At 42.5% G+C, this 23,377-nt stretch overlaps 1 protein-coding gene across 1 annotated transcript in view; it reads left to right on the top strand.

Annotated features, from left to right (window-relative positions):
• The window catches only part of LOC126272338 (venom dipeptidyl peptidase 4-like), a 281,131-nt gene that overhangs the window by 94,693 nt on the left and 163,061 nt on the right, over positions 1 to 23,377 (top strand). The window contains exon 5 of the mRNA XM_049975126.1: positions 17,920 to 17,972. Within this exon, the coding sequence (XP_049831083.1) occupies positions 17,920 to 17,972 (53 nt within the window). The remainder of the gene's footprint in view (positions 1 to 17,919; positions 17,973 to 23,377) is intronic.

Here is a 23,377-nt window from a genome sequence, read left to right as displayed (position 1 = left end):
CATCAATCCACTAGCTTTCCAGATTCCCCCTGCAACGTCACATTCGATTCTGGTCTTTCGCGGTTTTCCTGCTGTTTATAATTAACTCTCACACAATGCTGAGCTCGGAGAGTTCATTCTGAGAAATTTCTTCCTCGAATTAAAGCTCGTTTTCCACACTAGTAGACTGATTTCAGCGAGGAATGCCTTCTTTGCTTGTGGTAGTCCGTTTCTCACGTTCTCCTCACTTCATCCGTCATACGTCGTTTTGTTCTAATCTGGCAGAATTGTTTTACTCTCAGCCACGGTTATCTGCTCATTAAATTTCCGTTTCATTCAACAGGTCCTTTAGTTCATCCGCATTTTTACTGAGGGTGGGAACGCCAGGAGAATTTTAACCACACTTCTGAACCGTCGCCACCTCTTTCATATGCACATCGAACAGCGGAGGGAACGGTTGTGTTCTTGCCAACGTTCTTTGTGATTAGAGTACTACTCTTGGCCTTGTGTTTCAGCTGTTTCCTCTTCATCCTTACGAATAGTCAACACAACTCTTCTTTTCCTACAGCTTGTACCTGTTTTTCTATGGATTTCAAACTTAAAATATTTCAAGTGAAAAACTTGCCAAAAACTGTCATTAAATGCTGTCAGACATGGACTGATACCATTATTCGTGAGTTTTTCTGTGCAATACGCTTTTACTTTCGCCCCCGTCCTTCATCTTCTACACTTCTTATTTATTTTGCACAGCACCGCAAAAACCTGTATGCCATCTCTCTCTACAACTATAAAGACCAACTATGCTCCCGGCCCAGATACGTGTAGTGTTTTCGTCCAAGTAAGAGGTGGAGAAGGCAACAGAACATAGTACCTTCTGCAATTCTTAACAATGTGCAGCGTCGCGCGCTAAGCTTATACCGAATGTCTGACACTTTAACTTGGCAACACGTCACAATGTCTCCATGCCCATTTATCCACAGGGCAGCTTGCACGAATACGCTTCTCATTTAAATAAAGCAGTGGTCGTTTTGTTTTCGATGTTTCTCCTAATGGAAAACTTACGTCTCCAATTATGCCCCACATGTTATCACCTGTTCATTCTCGTAAATTTTAAACGTGAGTACTGTAAGGGAAAAATTGGAGAACTTGTTTAATAGTCATAAAATCAGTACATGAATCAAAAACATTGATATCACAAGATTATTAGTTACGTACGTTGATGCCATGAGAAAAGAGAAGTATTCCGTGGTGACAAATTTGTCACTAGCATAACTGAAATACTTCCAGCCTTTTCTATTGTCAGGTAGGTATTAGACACCAAATGTCAAAGGCACAGTGTTTATTTCCTTACGTGAGTTGATTTCACGGGCATTTCGCAAACATATCCACTAAGACATTTCCTACGATCACTCTCCTAGCTGGTAACTAGGAATCATTTGGACTGTATCTAACAACAATATTCGGTTTCTCCAGCGCCCTGGACTTGGCTTTGTTTTTTACTAGGTATTCAAAGTATTCCCAAGTATTGTTTAAGAAAAAGATACTTCGAGGTGCAACGGGTTGGTAGCCTATTATCCTTGGGATAAAAAAATGGATAAGGGCTTGATTAGAATCCTTGTACCACAAAGTGACATGGAGTCGCTGTGTTGCAATAGGTGGTGGTGGTGGTGGTGGTCGTGGTCGTGGTGGCAGCACAAACACTTCAGATTCTCCATAATAATGAACAGCAGTGTAATTAGATAGTCTACTTCACGAGGAAGGGAGCAGACAACAGACAAGACATACATACAAAACCACAGACCAATCAACCTGGTTTCGCGTTAACAAAAGATGATCACTAAACACAGGGTCAACTAAATAAAAACTGGAATTTTAATCAAGGAAAAATAAGCTGACTTCAGAAGTGAATACAACGGAAATTCACTATAGCCGATTTATTCGTCTCGTGAGAATCGGCAACTGTATAAACTTCTAAGATAATGATCAGTTTTGTTGCACCTTTTTTAATCAGATAACCTGCTTAGATCACTCAGGATAATCTTCAGATCAAAGTAGTGGCATCAGTAACCCATGTTCTCTATTCAGAACCACATACCACAGCACTGGTTGATCAAACCGTGTAACCTAATTGAAAAAATATGCAGCGAGACTGAACAATAAATGAGAATTATCGTAAATAATGGAAACTGTAGAACGTGTAGTGAACGTCGATTTCTGTGACTCGTTCATTTTGAGAGTTTTTAAGCCGGTTTCAGGCATATATATGATAATAGCTGTCGAGAAGAGAGATGTTTATATCGTAGATCATGTGTCATACAGCTTATGATTTACTCCTCAAAGTGTCCAATAGAGACAAGAAAAATTGTCATTTCTCGTTGCAGCTCCTCTCAAGTGAAACTGCGAGTCTGACATCGTGTATTGATATGTGTTAGTGTCCTTTCGTAGATATATTCCCAATCTAAAATAATAATAATAATAATAATAATAATAATAATAATAATGTGGGTACATCTTCATGTTTTCGATGCGTAAGGACTCTTCCATAAAATTTCGGGCGTGCAGCCCCATAAATTCAGCTTCTTCTTCTAATATTTCGACTGAATACCGTCCGGCCATCTTCAGAGTGAGCCTAGGAGACTGACGCTCTAGGACCCAACAACTGCGTATGCACCCAAAGATACACAAGACGCCAGAGACGCTGATAGGCGGCAAAGAGGTCTAACTTATGCTTCGACATTTCTACGGCTGCGCAGTCGATCCACACGAGTGATATCGATGTGTCACGGAGAGCTGCACCGTCGCGACGTCTTTGTGATTTAATTACAGAAATTGCCGGATACAATGATTTGTCCAAGCTGAAGCCGCTTTCGTTATTAATTGAATTCTTCGCCAACCGAATTTCAGTTGCTTCTTTCACTACTGAGTCCCAGAAAGATGAAGTCTAGGCTAAAATTTCGACATTATCGTACACCATGGAGTGCCCAGTGTGAATACAGCGCTCCACCACAGCAGATTTATTAGGTTTTAGGAGACGGGTGTACCTGCGGTGCTCTGTGCATCTCTCGTCGACTGTGAAACATCCCCTTAGTAAAATTTATAAATGACAGTGCTGGGAAACCTCTACGTTGTTTGATTTTCAAACAGCTGACCAAAACTGAACGTACTAAGACGTTTTTCTCCTTACTTATTCTGATCAACACTAAACTGACACACAATATTTTTAGCGCAACGCAATCTTACTTTTAATAATCCCTACAAAGGAATGGCCCTCTCTAACAATAACCTATACCTTTCATTAATCACTTACCTCACAAAAATCTTCGTTACTCGAACTACTCCAATACAGCGAGCGCCACTACTGTCAGCTAAATAAAATATTCAAACTACTGAAGGCACTAACTACTGATAGGCATAGTTGCCAAATGAATGATTTTGATGGAGAACAAGCAATTTATTTACCTTAATAGTGTTCAAAAGTCATAAAATATGACATCCAGTCTTACAAATTTCCTTTTTTCTGACGGACACATATCCAGATCGTCCGCTCTCAAAACTCGGCCATCCCTCTCCCCACATCCAATAATGCTGGCGGCTCACGTCCAACTGCGCAACGCTACGCGCTGTTGATATCCAGCTCAACACTACAATAGCGAGTATTGCAACATTGCAAAACAGCCACAGACTGTACACAGCACAGTCAGTGATTTTCATACTGATCGCTACGTGGCGTTACCAACATAAAAACCTAATCAGTCTACTTACAACTATACGTGTCGTCTGTCCGATGTATGAACGTCCGCACTCACAAGGGATCTTGTAAACCCCAGGCTTCCAAAGCGTCAAATCATCTTTAACGGAACCCAAGAGAGCTGCAGTTTTTGGTGGAGGGCTAAAAATCACTTTCACTTTGTGTTTACTGAGGATCCGTCCTGTTTTTGACGAAAGGCTTCCCACACATGGCAGGAAAGACATGAATTTAAAACTTTCCGTGTCTTCTTCCTCTTTTATTGTGCCAACTGCTGTTTTCATTTGTAGTGCCTTACGTATCTGCTGTGGAGAGTACCCTCTGGCTTCAGTAACTCTTCTCAATAGACGCTCGTCCTTCAGACTGCTCACGTCAGCAATAACGTGTGCTCTGTGTACTGGAGTTCTGACTACACTCATCGTGTACGAATGATTGTGGCAGCTATTTGCACGTAAATACAAATTCGTATGGGTCGGTTTTCGATACACTGCATGTCCCAAAGTGCCATCTTTGCGCCGTACCAACACATCCGAAAATGAAAGGCAGATATCATTTTGATTTCCACCGTGAACTGAATTCGTTTGTGGATGGAATTCAGATGATTTAGAAATTCTTTTAGCTTTTCTTCACCATGGGGCCACACTACAAACGTGTCATCAATATACCTCCAAAACACTGTGGGTTTCAAGCTAGCAGATTTCAGCGCTTTCTCCTCGAAGTCCACGATAAACAGTTGGCCACCAAGGGCGACAAAGGATTACCCATGGCGACGCCGTTAGTCTCTCGTTATTGAATACAAGTATGTCGAGTTCAAAACATTTTCGCCGGCCTGAGTGGCTGAGCGGTTCTAGGCGCTAAAAGTTGGAACCGCGCGATTGCTGCGGCCGCAGGTTCGAAGCTTACACACTACTTACCCGAAATTATCCTAAGGACAAACACACACATCCATGCCCGAGGGAGGACTCGAACCTCCGCCGATTTAAATAGTTCTAAGTTCTAGGGGACTGATGACCACAGAAGTTAAGTCCCATAGTGCTCAGAGCCATTTGAACCAAAACATATTCAAATAAAGCTGAAATCGTTTTTTCGAAAGTCTTTCCAATGAGAGAAATGAATCCGAAAGAGGAACCTGTGTTAACAACAACACATCGAAACTAACATACCAGAATTGTTCAGTTTGAGTGATTCCAGTTTGTAAATTAAGTCCACGGAGTTACATATGTGATCAGCGTATTTTCCCACCGGAGGCCTTAATAACGATGCTAAGTGTTCGGAACAATCGCAAGTTGGAGAGCCGATGTTACTCATTATCGGACATAGAGAAACACAATTCTTGAGGACCTTTGGAACTCCATAAAGCCTTGGGGGAACTGCACCACTTGGTTTCAATATTCGGGCAACTTCTGGTAGAAAGGGGGGTGGGGTGGGGAGGGGAGGCGTTCAGAAGCGAAGCATTCTTTCTTTCCACCTGGTTAGTGCGGTCTTTACCAATCTTCCGGTATGTGCTGTCACTCAATAAACTGTTCATTTTTTTCATGATAGTCTTCACGACCCATTAAAACAGTGGCATTACCTTCATCAGCAGGAAGAACCACCGTCTCGGAATCCTGGCGAAGCTTACGTAGTGCAGCCCTCTCTGCGTTAGTCACCACGGCTCACTCTGAAAATGCGTGGACGGTGTTCAGCCGAAGTATTAGAAGAAGCTGAATTTATGTGGCTGAACTGAAATTTTATGGAACAAGAATAGTCATATACAATTGTCTAAATTATCCAACTTCCTGATTTCGTTTTGTTAAGGAATGCCTTTCTTAATGACCTAATTTGATCCAAGGAAGTTCGGAAAATAATGGAAACCTAGCTCAGGCGGACCTGAGAGATGTCTGAAACCGGCTCCTTCAGAACGCTAATCCAGTACGCGGTCCGCAGTCTCATTTAGTACAGTCAGGAATGTGGGACATTATACTTCAGGAAATAACAACTACAGCGAGAGATGTTGCGCAGTCTGAGAGCTGACTCCATGAAAAACTACTTAACATTCACTGGCAGCTGCAGACCGTCTTTAGCTCGTGAGGATGGTGCGAAAGTGAGACGTTATTATGCACTTTAATTCTCTATTTCAGCAGCCAATAATCTGCACTTGAGAAAAAATACCTGCAGCTCTAGGACATTGCGCCATGCTGCTGACGAAAATTCACTCCTTGATAGTTTCAGGCTATTAGTGCGACACATAATTAAGGTTACATGACATCAGATTTTCTTTCGGTGTTAGGACGATATAAACGTGCAGTTCATATGCAGCACGAGCAGAAATAGGACGAAGTACGTAGAAACATCGTACCAAGAGAATAATAGGAAGAAAGGGAATAAATGCACGGTCTTTCTAGTGGCACTTTCTAGTCATAAACGTTTGATATCAAGTGAAATCGTAAACTGTGAATGTACCTCTTCGCCCGGCACGTTTAACGTACGGTGTTTCTTTTTTATTATTTCTTGGAGACGCTGTAGGAGACCTCAACAAAGTGTATAGTGTGTACATTGTGACCGCAGTGCCACTTACATTGGGGAAATCGGAAGGCAACCTACTGGTTAAGGAGGCGGGGATGCGGCAGTACCCACGCTCAGCCGAGTGATTGAACAGTTCTACTTGAGTACTACAAATTTACTTCAAGCAGACATTGGTAATCGGAACACCTTTGTTTGATTAATAAAGTAACTGCAATGTACCGCGTCCAAAATCAAAATACTAAAAAGACGCCAATAACGAACAGTATGAAGGAATTATTTAAATGCGTCCAAAAGCAGCTCAGACCACTTACCAGTAATTACTTTAGAAACACCATTAATGTAGAATACACCGTAAGATAAAAAACGACTCACCACGACGGAATTACCAGAATGCACGGATGTGACTTGCATGTGCAAACAAACAAATGATTAAAATTCCTGAAGCATAATATAACTTATTAGAGAGAGAAAAAGAGAGTTTCACAAATTCAGCAAGTCAGTAACGCGCTGGTCCACTTCTGGCCCTTATGCGAGCAGTTATTGGGCTTGGCATTGCTTAGCAGAGTTGTCATGAGCGATATTGTGAAACATTCAGCCTGACTGGCATGTTAGACTGCCAAAATTCTGAGCTGGATGGAGGGCCCTGCCCATAATGATCAAGTGGTGAGAAATCCGGCAAACTTGATGGCCAAGGTAGAATTTCCTTCGTGGTGCGTAATTTTTTCCTCTTTTTTTTATTCTCAGTGTATTTTCAAGGGTGCCAATAATTAACAATATCAAAGAATTACTTAAATACAGCCAAAAGCAGCTCTGACCAGCTACCACAAACTGTCTTAAAACCACTAGTAATGCAAAGTGGTTTATATTAGATCCAAGGGTTTGCCGAGGAAGAACGCCAAGGGCCCGGGTTTGGCCTAAAAACTACGTTCAGAGTCCCGTCTTTGCGATCAGCATCGATAGCAAGAAATCGCTTTAACAATTTCACATGAGTAGAATACTTAAGGTTTTAGAACTCTAAACAGAGATACAGTAATATCTTAAAACAAACTATGTAGTCTACACTGAAGCGCGAACGATACTGGTGTAGACATGCGTATTCAAATACAGAGTTGTGTAAACAGGCAGAATACGGTGTTGCTACTGGCGACGTCTATGTAAGACAACAAGTGTCTGGTGCAGTTTTTAGATCGGTTACTGCTGCTACAATGGCAGGTTGTCAGGATGTAAGTGAATTTGAACGTGGTGTCATAGTTGGCGCACGAGCAATGGGACACGGCAACTCAGAGGTTATCAGCGTGGTCGCGATGAAGTGCGGCTTTTATCGTACGATCATTTCACGAGTGTACCGTGAATATCAGGAATCCGGTAAAACATCAAATCTCCGAAAACTCTGCGGCCGGAAAAAGATATTACAAGAACGGGACCAACGACGACTGAAGAGACTCATTCAACCTGACAGAAGCGCAGCCCTTCCGGCAATTGCTGCAGGTTTGAGTGCTGGGCCATCAACAAGTCTCCGCGTCCGAACCATTCAACAAAACATCATCGATATGGACTTTCGGAGCCAAAGGTCCTACTCGTGTACCCTTTATCACTGCACGATACAAAGTTTTACGCCTCGCCTGGTCCCGTCACCACCGACATTGGTCTGTTGACGACAGGAAACATGTTGCCTGTTCAGAGTGTATCTAGCGGATGGACAAGTACGGGTATGGAGAAAACATTATGAATCCATGGACCCTGCATGTCAGCAGGGCCTGTTCAAGCTGGTGCAGGCTCTGTAATTGTGTGGGACGATTGCAGTTGGAGTGATATGGGACCCCCGATACGTCTAGATACTACTATGACAGATAAGTACGTAAGAATCCTGTCTGACCACCTGTATGCATTCGTGTCCATTGTACATTCCAACGGACTTGGAAACTTCCAGCAGGACAAAGCTACTTCCCACACGTCTAGAATTGCTACTGAGTGGCTCCAGGAGCACTTTCTTTAGTTTAAACACTTCTGGCCGCCAAACTCCCCAGGCATGAACATTATTGAACATACCTGGGATGCCTTGCAACGGGCTGTTCACAAGAGATCTCCACACTGTCATACTCTTATGGATTTATTGACAACCATGTAGGATTCATGGTGTCAGTTTCCTGCAGAACTATTTGAGGCATTAGTCGATTGCATGTCACGTCATCTTGCGACACTTCTAGGTGCTCGCGGGGGCTCTACATGCTATTAGGCAAGTGTACCTGTTTCTGTGGCTCTTGAGTGTAGTACGACGTACCACATCTCCCCATTTTCCTTTTATTTTTACTTTTAAGAAAAAAACGAGAATTTACGAAATAGAGAATCAGCCGAGAGGACTATGCACAAAAATAGACCAACGTAAGCCCCCACCTAGGCAGGGAATTTTTATCGATAGTAACAATATCCAAGGGACACACAAATTACCACTGGCATCTGCTTTAGAAATTTTAAACAAAAGTAAAGATTGAATACTAAGGCAGCTGAATCCCCAATAGCACTGTCAACATTGAATCACACGAAGGTTTATTTACTTTGTCCGCACTAAGATGTAAAACTACAGGCGGTCTCACCGTGAATTTCCGTTGTATGTTGAACGCCACGGTGGCGCCGCGGCAAATACTTCTTAGAGAAGTACGCCCGCAGTGAAATTAGAAACCGCCTTCCCTATGGGAGTGCTCGAAACCAGAAAGTAAATGCCACTGAGGAACCGATGTGATTACATGTCAGATCTGGTGCACGCGCGGGTCATGGTATGATGCTTAGACGACCAATCCACCTGTCATGAAATATGAAACATGCTGTTCAATACCGCTAACATGGCCGCCAATTATCCTTCCTCTCATAATGCCGCACCCTACTTTAGCCCGCCAAGGTCGCTGATGTTGCACTTGTCGCAGTCATCGTGGATTTTCCGTTGCCCGAAAGTGCATATTGTGCCGGTTTACGTTACCGATGTTGGTGAATGACTCTTCGTCGCTAAATAGAACGCGTGCAAAAAAAATCTATCATTGTCCCGTAATTTCTCTTGTGCCCAGTGGCAGAACTGTACACGACGTTCAAAGTCGTCGCCATGCAATTCCTGGTGCATAGAAATATGGTACGGGTGCAATAGATTTTGATGTAGCATTCTCAACATCGACGTTTTCGAGATACCCGATTCACCTGCAGTTTGTCTGCTGCTGGTGTGCGGATTAGCCGCGACAGCAGCTAAAATACCTAGTTGCGCATCATCATTTGTTGAAGGTCTTGGTTGACGTTTCACATGTGGCTGAACACTTCCTGTTTCCTTAAATAACGTGACTATCCGGCGAACGGTCTGGATACTTGGATGATGTCGCCCAGAATACCAAGCAGCATACGTAGCATTTTGATCACAATAGCCATACATCAACACAATATCGACCTTTTCCGCAATTGGTAAACGGTCCATTTTGACAGGGGTAATGTATCATGAAGCACATACCGTCCGCACTCCGGAATGTTACGCGATACCACGTACTTATACGTTTGTGACTATTACAGCGCCATCTATCACAAGGCGAAAAAAGTGGTGCAACTAAAACATTTATATTTGTTTACGTACTCCACGAATATGTAACAAAAACTGGGGGTTCCTATTTACAAAAGGCAGTTGATATCCGTTTGACCTATGGCAGCGTCATGTAACGGGCCAACCATAGCGCCGTGTGGTTTCCCCCTTTAAGCTAGACAAGTTTCGTTCTTTGTAGCCTTTCCGTTTGACATTTCGTGAGATATTTGGCCCGATCACTATCAATGGAAGACTCAGTATATCGATATGAAGTATCAGCAACAGTGCTACTTTCGGTTGGGACAGCACGACAGAGGGACAATATAGCGCGATTGTGGGTAACGCACAACGTTTCTGGAAACCCGAGTACTCCAAAACAACTATAGGAGTACACGGGTATAATTAGAGGGACAGTCGAAATGTGGAAGCTGCCGAACTACTTGAGCCGAGGGGAACAGGGTGTTGGCTGCCAGCAGTGCCGGTACGACAGGATTTCAGGGCACGGACCTCACCAGGCACTGCAGCGACCGGCTAAACAAGAAACACATGGAGTGCTTACGTCGGTTTTCTGCGACTAAAAGAAAAAAAAGCGGTCCTCGGTAGCTTGTCGCAGATTCGCGATGGGCAAGCCTTGCAACCAAAGAGTACCATACCTCCTCTCCCTCTCTTCTTACACCGACAAACGGTATTTTAGTGCCAATAAAGTCCAAAATAATTGACATCAGCTGTCTTACGCCCGCAGGAGCAAATTTAGGATCTATAGACTACCTATGCTAAATCTCTGATTCGGGAATTCCATGACGACTAACCATCAAAAGTACCATTTTAGTGCAATTTACTAATTATAAGCCGTTAAAACCGCATATAAAATGTATGATTCAGTTGTAAAATTTTATATTATTCAATTTGTGCTTAGCTTAGATTATGAGAAAAAAGCGATACAAGTGAAATCATTAAGGTATTTTAAAGATAGATTTACATCGCTGTGAAAAACTGCATCTTAAAAAGCACAAAATTGCGATCCCTGTCCATGCGAAAATCAGTATTTCCATTTTGAAAACAACAAATTGTAACAACACGGTCCAGTGACGTTAATGTGGCTCCCGCCTGTGTTCAAAGAGCAAAAACATCTCACAAGTGGCAGCACTAGCTGTGGAGGGTTTACAAAGCACGTCGGGGGTGGTGGTGGTGGTGCGGGGGGGGGGGGGGGGGGGGCAGTTCAGTCGTTGACGTAATACGGAAGCGGACCGATTTGTCTGATGTCCAAAAGCACACGATCATTGGCTTTCAAGCTAATGGTGCAAGCATTTCCAAAACGGCTAGGTTTCTTCCAACATGCCACTGATACTCTACTTAAACGTCTCGTACCGGTCCGCGTCGCAAAGGCTGAGTATTTGGGTTTATGACAGGCGACCGCATTAATGTAATTGGACAGCGGTGAGTAAGGCTATAACCGCAAGTGTATGTCCACTGCGTGGTGACAGGTAGCCTTTCCAGATGCATCACGTTTCATGCTCTACCAGACAGACGGCCTTTGGCGTGTACGGCTTGAAACGTACGAAAGCAAACCCCCTGCAACAATCTTCGGAAGGATCCAAGCCTGAGGAGCGGGAGTTACGGTTTGGGGAACGTTATCGTCATTATGCGATGCACAGTGGTGCAACACAATTAAGAATCTATCCTTTGCGATCATGTCCACCCCCTACAAGCAATTTGTTTTTCCTCGTCCGATGACATCTACCAACAGAAGAGTGCATCGTGTGACACAGCTCACGGTGGGCGTGCGTATTTCAGAGAGCAGCTGGATAAGTTCACCGTACTCCGCTGGCCACCAAACTCCTCAGAGTAAAATCCAGTCCAGAATCTATGGGACCACTTCGATCTGGGTGTTGGTGCCATGGATCAACAGCTCAGGACACGGCACTGGAATGGACATGGCTGGATATCCCTACCGGTATCTTCAAGCACGTCACTGCCGCTCTTGCTGCAGGTCTCGTAGCGATTCGCGCTACTAAGGTAGTTGATTTGGGTTTACGACGGGCTGCCGTATTATTGTGTCGGGACATTTTACAAACAAACGTGCTCATAAGCCAAATATAAGGTCACAAAATGAAATCGGTGAAGAGGCCCTTCTATGCTTGATGTGATGTGAGTACGTATAGGGTTGATTGCTTTTCTGCTCTGCAGTCACATTTCGTAGACGGCATCTCTCCTCATTTGTGGAGTGCGTCGGTGTTTCTGGCATGGCCAGTGCTATTCTGTTTAATGTCGTCCACACTTCGCTTGACTGCTTGAAAGCATAAGTCTTGTCTGTGATATAGAAACTTACATATTACGGTGGGTAGTGCTCGTGTCAGTGTTGCATTCAGAAATTGTCAATCGTCAAATTATAACGACAACTGCCGGACTTCTTGTCTCCTCCGATCCAAGACTGCTACGTTATTATGTGTCAGTAGCTGTGGGTTATCGTTGAACTTGTGTACTTTCTTAGAAGAGAAATTTTACGACATATCTCTGGTGTCATATGGCTCAAGGAGGACAGCCGTGAAGTAGAAGTAGATTTTATCACTGTCGGTGTGCGTAGTGTCACTTAGTAACCCTAGAGTTCCGGTTACTTGCGAGCTACTACTCCAAACACAACCTTAGCATTCCGCCATCGCCTAGACGACAGCTCCTACTGATGTACGAAGCTTATTTCATTAATTGATTTGCTTTATTTATTGGCTCACATGAGATCAGAATGTCGTAATGGATTTGATAAAATACACCTGATAACTTTTTCATTTACGTCACTTAAACAATTATAATAAAACACAGCGTCATCTATCACCAAGCGAAAAAGTGGTCCAACTAAAAAACATTCATATTTCTTTACGTACTACACTAATGTGTAATAAAAAATGGGGTTCCTATTGAAAAAAAAAGCAGTTGATATCTGTTTGAACTATGGCAGTGCCATCTAGCGGGACAACCATAGCGCCATCTGGTTTCCCCCTTCAAGCTAGCCGAGTTTCAATCTTTGTAGTTTTTTCGTTTGACGCTTACTTCGTGAGATATTTGGCCCTCTATAGGCTGTCATACTCTCTTAAAGATTTCATACGATTGATAAATTGGACAAACATGTTACATATAGACTAAATATACACAATGAAAGTACACTCATCAAAATATTATATGAGCATGATCCCTACCTAAAGGAAACGTTAAATTTATGGGCATACCAGAAATGAGTAGTGATAGGAACAGCCTGGATATGTTCATGGAAGGACACAAGAATAAGGATGTAAATATTACATCACACATTCGACCTTGCGTCAGGAAATATTGATAAAAGCAATTACCACTCCCAGTGGCCACTACGAAATCTGTGATATATACCGCAGAGAAGCCTTACCTCAACTCTGAGCAACTGCTAAATCATGAAAAATCTATTAAATTCCATTAACAATAAATAAATAAGACTCCCATATGCAGATGTTCATTCTACTCCACAAATTTTGATCTATCCAGTGATTAGCAGAGAACTGAATTTTGATGTAATTTGTGTAAAAAATGTTTGAACAAAAAGCTGTGGCGTCTCTTACACACAAACATTCAACATTCATTTGGAAAACTGTACATATATTACTTGCTTCTTGAAATACAGGCACTATTAAAAAAGTGCCTGAACCATGAAAACTCTATTAAATTACACAACTCCAAAATGACGAAGAATAATTAACTCATGTATATATTTACTCTAACCCACAAATTTAGGTCTATACAATAATTAAGAATTGAGTTTCGACATACTTAGAGTGATACATGGTCGACCACACTGCAGTCAGATAAAGTCTATTTCCTTAGAAAATCAGCTTAAATTTGAAAATAAAAGTTAATTGTATGTTTGGTGCAGTTGAGGTAAATAATATTGAAAGTAAGAAATCAAACTCATTACTGCAGCATACTAATACTACCTAACAATAAAACGAATAACTCTTGCACTGCAATAACAAGAACACTGATAGCCAGAACATGATGTCCATCGACCTACTATAGATACAAACCCGTCCAAGCGGTTGCAGCGTCACCTGGCCAGGAAAGACTGCTAGTCAGACACACACAAGGTGCTTGGAATTTCAGTGAGCGTGCTGTCCGTGTGTAGAATGGGAAAGGTAAGCGATCTAGCAGACTTTGATCGAGGGTAGACTGTGATGAACCGGAGGCTCGGCATCAGCATTTCGGAAACTACACGAGTTGGGTGTTACAGGAGTTTTGTGGTGTCTTCAGCACGTGGCGAAACCAATGTGAAACCGCCTCCAGTCATCATGGGAGCTGGGCGGCGTCCACTGATAACGGATGTCTGACGTCGTAGGCTGGGTAGACTGGTAAAACAGGAAAGGCGGCGAACTGTGGTGGAACACCAGTCTCTGATGCCGCGCAGAGTAAAAGTGTGTCTGAACACACTGTGCACCGAACGCTCCTAACGAGCAGCTGTAACGGGCACTTCACCATCGGCACTAAACGTTGCGTGGCCTTCTGAATCGCAATATCTTCTTTACCATGACGGTGGGAGGACGCGAATCCGTCGTCTTCCAGGGGAACAGCTCACGGACTCATGCACTGTGGGACGGAGACAAGATGGCGGCGGCTCATTTACACTCCGGCGAACATTCACATGTGCATCCATGGATCCTATGGAGCTCGTGTAAGGCACCATGACGGCCATCAGTCGTACACTGGTTGCAGACCACGTACAACCCTTCATGACGATCATGTTTTTCGATAGCAGTGTCATTTTTCTACGAGATAATGCACCATTTCACAATGCCGGGAGTGTGAAAAAGTGGTTAGAGGAACATAGCAGCGAGTTCCATTTGATATACTGCCGCACCCATCCCCTCCTCCATTTAACTCAACTATGTTTTGATTAATTGTACCTCTCAGTTTCTTTCAACTGATTCTACCATTTTTAGATGTTTTTAAGCCTTAAATATACTGACTCTCATATAACTGCTTTGAGCGCCACCTTTGTGTCTCCTTCACAATCACTGTGTAAAAGTCTCACTGCAGTGCCCGCCTATGTTCCCGGTTGGCGCTCCTGCGGTGAAGTTGCGGCGGAATACTTGTGTATTCTGTTCAAATATGTATACTTCTTAGTGTGTGTGGTACTGCCGTTGCACCGTTCTGGTCTAATGGCACAACTTTGTTTCGTTCAGTTTGATTATTTATTTAACATTCTATCCCTGTGTTACACTATATTATATTAGCTATTCTTGACTAGGCCTCTCCGGGTTTATCTTGTTGGATACGTCCTTCAGTCTAGCATAGCGCTGTTTAACGGTTTTTAAAATGTTTTTCTTTGTTACGGTCTTCAGTCCGAAGACTGGTTTGATGCAGCTCGCCTCGCTACTCTATCCTGTACGAGCCTCTTCATCTCCAAATAACTACTGCAATTTACATCTTTCTGACTCTCCTTACTGGATTCATCTCTTATTCTCCCTCTACGGTTTTTACCCCCCACACTTCTTTCAAATACTAAATTAATGATTCCTTGATGCTTCAGAATGTATACTGTCATCCGATCCCTTTTTGTGATCAAGTTGTAACACAAATTTCTTGTTTTACGAATTCTATTCAGTATCTCCTCGTTAGTTAGGTGATCTTACCATCTAATCTTCAACATTCTTCTGTAACGCCAAATTTTAAAACCTTCTATTCTCTTCTTGTATAAACATGCAACAACTATATTTATATAAAAATTAAGAAGACCGTAAATTATTAAACGACAGTGCTATTAATAAGTACGTGTCCGAGAAAGTGGTCATTTAGATACTGCTGTCTGTGCTTGATAGCAAATGTTTTGGTTGGCTGTGCACTGCGCCTCCTAAATAAAGCCAGAGAGGCAGTGGTTGGACATATTTCACAACGAGATATCAAACTTTCAACGTCAGTCAAACACCCGCGTGCGTTGAGCCTCGAATGACGCTAGAACTTGAATGCTTTCTTGGTAATAGTAGACACTGAACTCACGAGAACTATACACCGTCCCGGATAGCTTAGGTTTCACTGAAGGAACTGCTTGTGTGCCGCCCGTAATGTTGACAATACCGCGTGCCAAGTGGCAAAATTATTTTCCACTTTCAAGTTGATTATAAGTCAGGGCCATAGAACATCTTTCTTGAACTTCCTTTAAAGGTCGCCTCTGAACGGTTAATAATGCTGTTTCCGATAGAGGTATTAGTTACAATTCTAAGACGTACATTTTGTGTTAACTATTTCCAGAATATATCGATCAATTGAAATTCAGAACTTTTATTTATAGGTATAGTCCGTGACCGGCTGAGTAAAAGGTAAATAGGAACATTGTCTATCAGTGAGTACAAATAGTAATGTGAACTTGCAGACTGAAAATTATGGTCAGTATGTTCTCTATCGCCCTCTCGCTAACATCAAAAATGGTCTTCGGGCTCTAGTAGAAGGCGAAGGTAGCAGGAAGGCATGCACAATTATTGCCGTAACGTCATATCGAAGTAACGACTGTCTGATAATTTATCCACCGCCACACACCATGTAATCGTCACTTGATCATTCTTCTACGCAACAGCTTTATCTTTTTAGAATGTGGCTGGACATCATTAATAAATGATTGCGTGAGTAGCATGCACCGTGTTGTCGACTATTGAATTCCATTGACTTTATGTCGAAAGTGTCCTGATCGGTCCTCTACACCCTGTAGTTATGGCTTCTAGATCATTTCAACAATGTGTCCTGTTTGTCATGACAGCGAACTATGTTGAGAGTTTCACTCCCATCATCTCGACGTCACCGTTGACCTTAAATAACAAACAATAATTGCGTCTGGTTTTGAATTACGAATAGTTACTGATGATTTAGATTATTGGTGTCAAATGTTCATGCACAGAGTTATTACGAATTGTACCACCTTTGTCAGTTACGTCAGAGGTTCTAGTTACCATTGAAATGAACACAGTACTTAGCTTACTATTCACTTGTAGTACTCGCGCCTTTTTGTGTCTCTACATGAACTTATGCACAGAGTTATTACGAATTGTACCACCTTTGTCAGTTACGTCAGAGGTTCTAGTTACCATTGAAATGAACACAGTACTTAGCTTACTATTCACTTGTAGTACTCGCGCCTTTTTGTGTCTCTACATGAACTTACTCCTTACATTCTGTCACTTATACACACACACACACACACACACACACACACACACTTCCGACTGTAACCACACGCCTTTAAAATGTGGGTTTTTCAAACTCTGCTTTTGGTAAAACAATTCTTTTTAAATTGGTTTTTGCGTAAGTCAAGATTCAAAGGTACTAAATTTTAAATAGCAAATACAGAAAAAGTGTCAAAAGGAGCTTCCAACACGAGCAAGGCGGTATACACCATTCTGTTCTGCCCTTTCTCCTTAACGTAGTCACATTTGTTCGATCTTCGGAAATGCTATCAGTACGTTCCTTTGAGCACGGTGTATCCACCTGTTTTTTAGGTTCTGATCACATGAACACCAGGCAACGATTTACAGTAGCAAAATGCGTTTCTCACGTGAAAATCTGATGAGCACTAAGGTGTTCTGAAAAACTACCTTTTCCATGATACTTCTATGACAAAAGAAGGAAATCAGAAGGGACACTGAGTCCAGAGGCAAAATTCAAGAACTAATTTACATCTAAAAAGTAAGTTCAGAAATTAATCACGTGCATGTTAATAAAGCTGTGACGCGTCAGAGCATATGATCACCTTACAAGTGTGTGTGTGTGTGTGTGTGTGTGTGTGCGTGCGCGCGCGCTCGCGTGTGGGGGAAGGGAGGTAGGTGGGTGGTTTAAAACAGCACTGCCTACGTTTCTCTATTAAAATCAGACTAGTTACGAAAGTATATCAGTAGGAAAAAGATGAAGAGGTTGCAGGATTTCAGTATCAAGAATTCGTGTAGGCAACTTTGTTTGTTCTTAATAAAAACAAAGGTACACAGTATGGCATCTTAATCAGATGACTAACAATGATTTACGTATGATTTTTAGGGAACACTATGAATTTCTCCACACAGCTATACAGGAAATTTGATTTGATTTGATAGTGTTGTAGTGGTAATGTATTTTAAATATTCACTCTCTTTGTTTACAGGTATATCGTCACTCCTCAGAGGCCAATTATACCATCTACAGCGTTCAGGAAAAGTAAGTATCTGCCTCTCGTGTGCATACTCTTCTTCACTTACAACGATAGTCAAAGTAATTTGTACCATATTACAAGGTGTACAGTGGATAAGAAACGATATAGTCAGAGGCATAGGCTTAAAAGTTGTTGAAACTAATGTGGAACTCAGATGATGCAGCTTTTAAAACCGTTGGCAGAAAGACATTTTGTAGCTACTAGGGGTGGATTAAAAGTGGTGGCAACACTGCCGTAACGTGAGAGATGCGCATCCAGTGGTAGGCATGCTATGTGTAGCTGCTAGCACAAGGTCACTTGCAATAGTGCTGTGAGCGGTAGCGGATGTGTTAGAGTCAGTTGCAGTGTGTACCGTCTGAAAATGCGGGAGGCCAGTTCAAGCGCCCTAAGAGTATGATTAGGGAGCACGAACAACGCGCACGGATCAAGAGCGAAGTGGCACGTAGTCGCGGCGGACAGGAATGGCGTGGAGGGTGTGGTGATGCGGCATTGCCATATCGTACAGTGGCGAGGTGGGTTAAAGTATTTCGGGATGGCAGGGATGTCCTTAAAGATCGGCCCCATTCGGGATATCACCCATGGACAACATGACGATTGAGCTCCTTCCCTCCCTGCTGTATGTGGATCACCAATGGGCTGCATCCCATCTTCCTTCATGGCAATGCACGATGCCACACGGCCACTTCCGTGCAGGAGCACCTACGTATGTGGCGATGGGAGGTAGTGGAACATCGACCGTATTCATCCTATGAGAGTCCATGCGGTTGCGACCTATCCGTCCAAATGAAGGAAACTCTTCGTGGTAGCGCTACAACCCAGGAGACACCATCCATCTGTGCGGAGGGCGGCGACAGGAATGCAGGGAGATTACATAGAGGCCACGGATTATGGCGAATGTCTGTTGTGAGTACAACAATGCTAACCACCACATTTATATAACCAATGTGTAATTAGATTTAGATTTCCGTTATTTTCCTAAACTCGCTCAAAACAAATGTCGGGATGGTACTTTGAAAGGGAGCTGCCGATTTCCGTCCCCGTCCTTGACACTGTCCGACCTCGATGTCAACAGTCTTCCTTTGTTCCCATTATTCATTCTAAAGTACAAGTGAGAATCTGCTCGTAATCCGTTATTCCCTTCATCTATATCTACAAGGTCAATCTGTAATTCACAATCAAGTGCCAGGCAGAAGGTTCGTCCAACCACCTTCCAGCTGTTTCTCTACCACTGAACTCTTGAAGAGTTCGCAGAAAGAACGAGCATTTAAATCTTTGTGAGAGCTCTGATTTCCCTCGTTTTATCATGATTATTATTTCTCCCTTGTACGTGGGCACTGATGGAATGTCTTTCCAATCTAAGGAAAAATTTGGTGATGTAAATTTCATAAGAAGATTCTGTAGCAACGAAAGACGCGTTTGTTTTAATGATTTCCATACCAAGTGACGAATCACATCCATAGCACTCTCTTCATCCATTCCGCGAAAAATACAAAGAGAGCTGACCTTCTCTGAACTTCTTTAATATCCTCTGTCGATCATGTGTGTTGCAGGTCCCACATTTCATAGCAGTTCTCTAGACAAGGACGTACAATCCTAGAGTATTCATTCTATTTAGTACACGTGATGCATTTTGTAAGTTTTCTGCCAATAAATTTTAGTATTTGGTTTGCTTTACCCACAACATTATCTATGTGCTCGTTGCAGTTTGTTATTCATAGTTGTAATCCCTGAGTATTCAGTCGAATTTACGGCCTTTGGATTTGTATGATTCATCGTGTAGCAGAAATTTAGTATTTGTTTTAGTACTTACGTAGGCGACTTCAAACATTTCATTATTTCGAATCAATTCTTACTTATCGCATCATACAGATACCACATCCAAATGATTTTAAAATTGATTTTGATCATCTGAAGACCTTGCAAGATTCTATATGACTGCAACATATGCACTCAATTGTCTCCTATGTATTTTATGTAGATCAGGAACAGCAGAGGACCTACGGTGCTTCCTTTGGGAACGCTTCAGTCTGGAACCGCGCGAACGCTACGGTGGCAGGTTCGAATCCTGCCTCGGGCATGGATGTGTGTGATGCCCTTAGGTTAGTTAGGTTTAAGTAGTTCTAAGTTCTAGGGGACTGATGACCTCAGATGTTAAGTCCCATAGTGCTCAGAGCCGTTTGGACCTTTGGGAACGCTAGATATTACTTCTGCTCTACTGACTTCCCGTCAGTTTCTATGTACTGTGACATTCCTGACAGTAAATCACGAATCTAGTCACATAACTGAGGCGATAATCCTTAGAGACGCAATTTGGTCAGAAGACCCTTGTGAGAAACGGTGTCGAAAGCATTCTGAAACACAAAAATATGGAATCAGCTTGGCATTCCTGTCGAATGCAGTCAAGCTGAGACTCAGCTACTTGTGTTTCAGAAGAACTATATGTTCTGAATCAGTGCTGACTATTTGTCAGTAAATCGTTTTCTTCGAGGTAATTCATAACGTTCGAGCACAATATTTGTTCCCAAATACTACTGCAAATCGACGATAGTGATATGGGTCTGTAATCCAGCGGATTACTCCTATTTCCCTTCTTGGGCACTGGCGTGACTAGTGCATCTTTCCAGTCTTCAGGTACGGGATCGTTCGAAAAGCGAGCTGTTGAATATGATTAAGTGTAGAGCGGTTGTATCAGCATACTCTGAAAGGAGTCTAACTGGTACACAATCTGGACGCGAAGCCTTGTACTTACTAAGTGATTTAAGCTGATTCACTACAACGAGGATATCTACATCTAAGTTACTGATGTTGACAGTTGTTTCAGATTCGAATTCCGGAATATTTACTTAGTCTTCTTTGGTGAAATGAAATGTCGTGTGACGATGGCCTCCCGTCGGGTAGACCGTTCGCCTGGTGCAAGTCTTTCGATTTGACGCCACTTCGGCGACTTGCGCGTCGATGGGGATGAAATGATGATGATTAGGACAACACAACACCCAGTCCCTGAGCGGAGAAAATCTCCGACCCAGCCGGGAACCGAACCCGGGCCCCTTGGATTGACAGTCTGTCGTGCTGACAACTCAGCTACCGGGGGCGGACATCTTCTTTGGTGAAGGAGCTTTGGAAACCGTGTTTAGTAATTCCGCGTTAGTGGCCTTGCCGCTGGGATAATTTACATGTGACCAGAACCTCTTTGGGTTTTATACCAGATTTAGAGGCACAACTTTGTTATTTAAACTATTAAACGCAACTCGTATTGAAATTAACGCTAAATGTCGAGCTATCTCTTATTAATGTATGTGGTGTAAATTGCCGTCGAAACTTTTTTTGAATTCAAACCCCAGCTGAGCTACGCTACATACGCAGGCTGGAAGGAGTGGAAATTGACTCTTAGAAAGGCGTCAAGCGAATATATGTAGTATCGCTCAAAAGTATTTCGTAGACGCAAAAAAGGCAGAAAAAAAATTCCTTAGAAGAAAAATTTAAACGAAAGAGGTTATCAAATCTTTATTAAGTGTACTATTTTGTTACACACTTTACACGATTCTAATTTTTGCATCAATAATAAAACACACAAATTACATAGACTCAAAAGAATTTTGTTAAAACGGAAAAGATGGGGAACAATAATGACGTCTTGACGGGTGATGTTCTCAATTTAATACTTGGTTGTATAGCCCTTTGCCTGTATACTGCAGCACACCTGGATGACATACAATCCACGAGTTTTGCCAATCGCAGCTGGGGAATCTTCTTCCTATGACCACACAACTATTTGAAGAAAGATTATCTGTTGGTGCAACTTTGTTGGCGAACCCGACGATGCAGCTCGCCTGAAAGATGTTGTGTGCGATGTAAGCCTGTGTTTTGGATTGGCTATTCGATTACTTTAATTTTGTGCTACTTCAGAGGTATCTTCGTAAAGCCAGAAGTGTTTTTGGATCGTTTCCTCGCTGGAATAGCCAACTGCGAAGTATATTAAGTTTTCAATAAGGTACTGTATGATCTGGTAACATTTCATCATACTTCACACTAGCCATTCCCCCATGAATTTCGACGAGAGGACCTACGACACTTCGTGACAAAGAGCTTCACACCACGGCAGTTTCACCTCCGCTGCTTTATGGTGGGTACGTGGTACTTTCTGTCATTCGTCTTCTTTTTCGGCCGTCGAACATACCGTATTTCCTCTCAGAAGAAGAGATTAAACTTGTTTTCAACACTCCACGGAATTTTTGACCAGTCTCTGCATTTTTTGCGGTCACTTCGTTCTACACTTAGGAGCCCCCTGGAAACGATGCTTACGGCTAAAACCCATGCCTACCTGTACTCAGTAATCAATACACGTAACCCGCGGTGAAGTCACAGTTTTCTGGCGTAACAACCAGTTTGTTTCGATTCCGCGTGTAGATAAACAAGTAGAAAATACTTCTGAGCGATACTGTATATGGTATGGTATTCAGTCTCCCTACAAGTGCGTTCTGCTCATTAATCCCTGTATCCGCCATGATGCTCCCTACTTATTCAGGATTATTTGTTGCTAAGACGTAAAGTTTGTTTCCCCAACCATTCACACTTCGAGTGGACACCTGATCTAATTGTTCGCAGTGCTTCTCTGAGAAAGAATTCAGTACAACTTGGGGCGACGTTTTATGCCTACCACAGATTTTAAATGCAGTACTATATGAGTGGGATACCTGTTTCAAATGAGACTATAGTTTTCTGTGAACTGTTCAGCGGCTGTTTCACCCGAGTCAGTGGATCGGTAAAACGAAGCAATTATTTATTCATTCTGATCGTGAAGTATAACCTCTACCCATACTGACTCAAAGTAACTTCCTTCTCGATTTCACTACAAGGTAAACTACGTCTGACAGCAATAAAAACGCTCCACCACCAACTGTATTTAATCTATCCTACTCGAACATGGTTAGAACCTTGAACAAATTTCGGCTGAGCTCATTTCCGGCTTTAGTCAGCTTCCCTTCCCTACAACAATTTGAGCTCGTGAGCACTCTGTTAGCGCTTGTACTGTGGTTCTTTCTCAACACAGTTACAATAATTTCAAGCTACAATACCAACCGATGCTAGATCTTTGTCGTCTTTGGTGGAAATAGAGTTTCCGGCATGAATCTCTTGGTTCTGGCCTCGTACTCCTGGACAGGGACTTGCACCAATCTGAATTTCGCCTGTTTCCAAAACTTAAAAACATCTCCGAGGACTTCGCTTCTGTAGTGTAGTGATGAAGCATTGCAAGAAGAGGTAAGGTTGTCACTCCATCAGCAAAGTCAAACACACTACAATGACGGTATTTGGTATCTCGTAGGGAGAAATGCGTACGTCTCCAGGGTGACAAAGTTCAGAAATGAATATGTAGCTATGAATAATAATACGCGAAAAGTTAAAAACTTTT

Source organism: Schistocerca gregaria, chromosome 5 (assembly GCF_023897955.1).
Source record: "Schistocerca gregaria isolate iqSchGreg1 chromosome 5, iqSchGreg1.2, whole genome shotgun sequence".
NCBI lineage: Eukaryota > Metazoa > Arthropoda > Insecta > Orthoptera > Acrididae > Schistocerca > Schistocerca gregaria.
The sequence above is the reverse complement of the archived record's forward strand: the minus strand, read 5'-3'. Positions and strand labels throughout refer to the sequence as shown.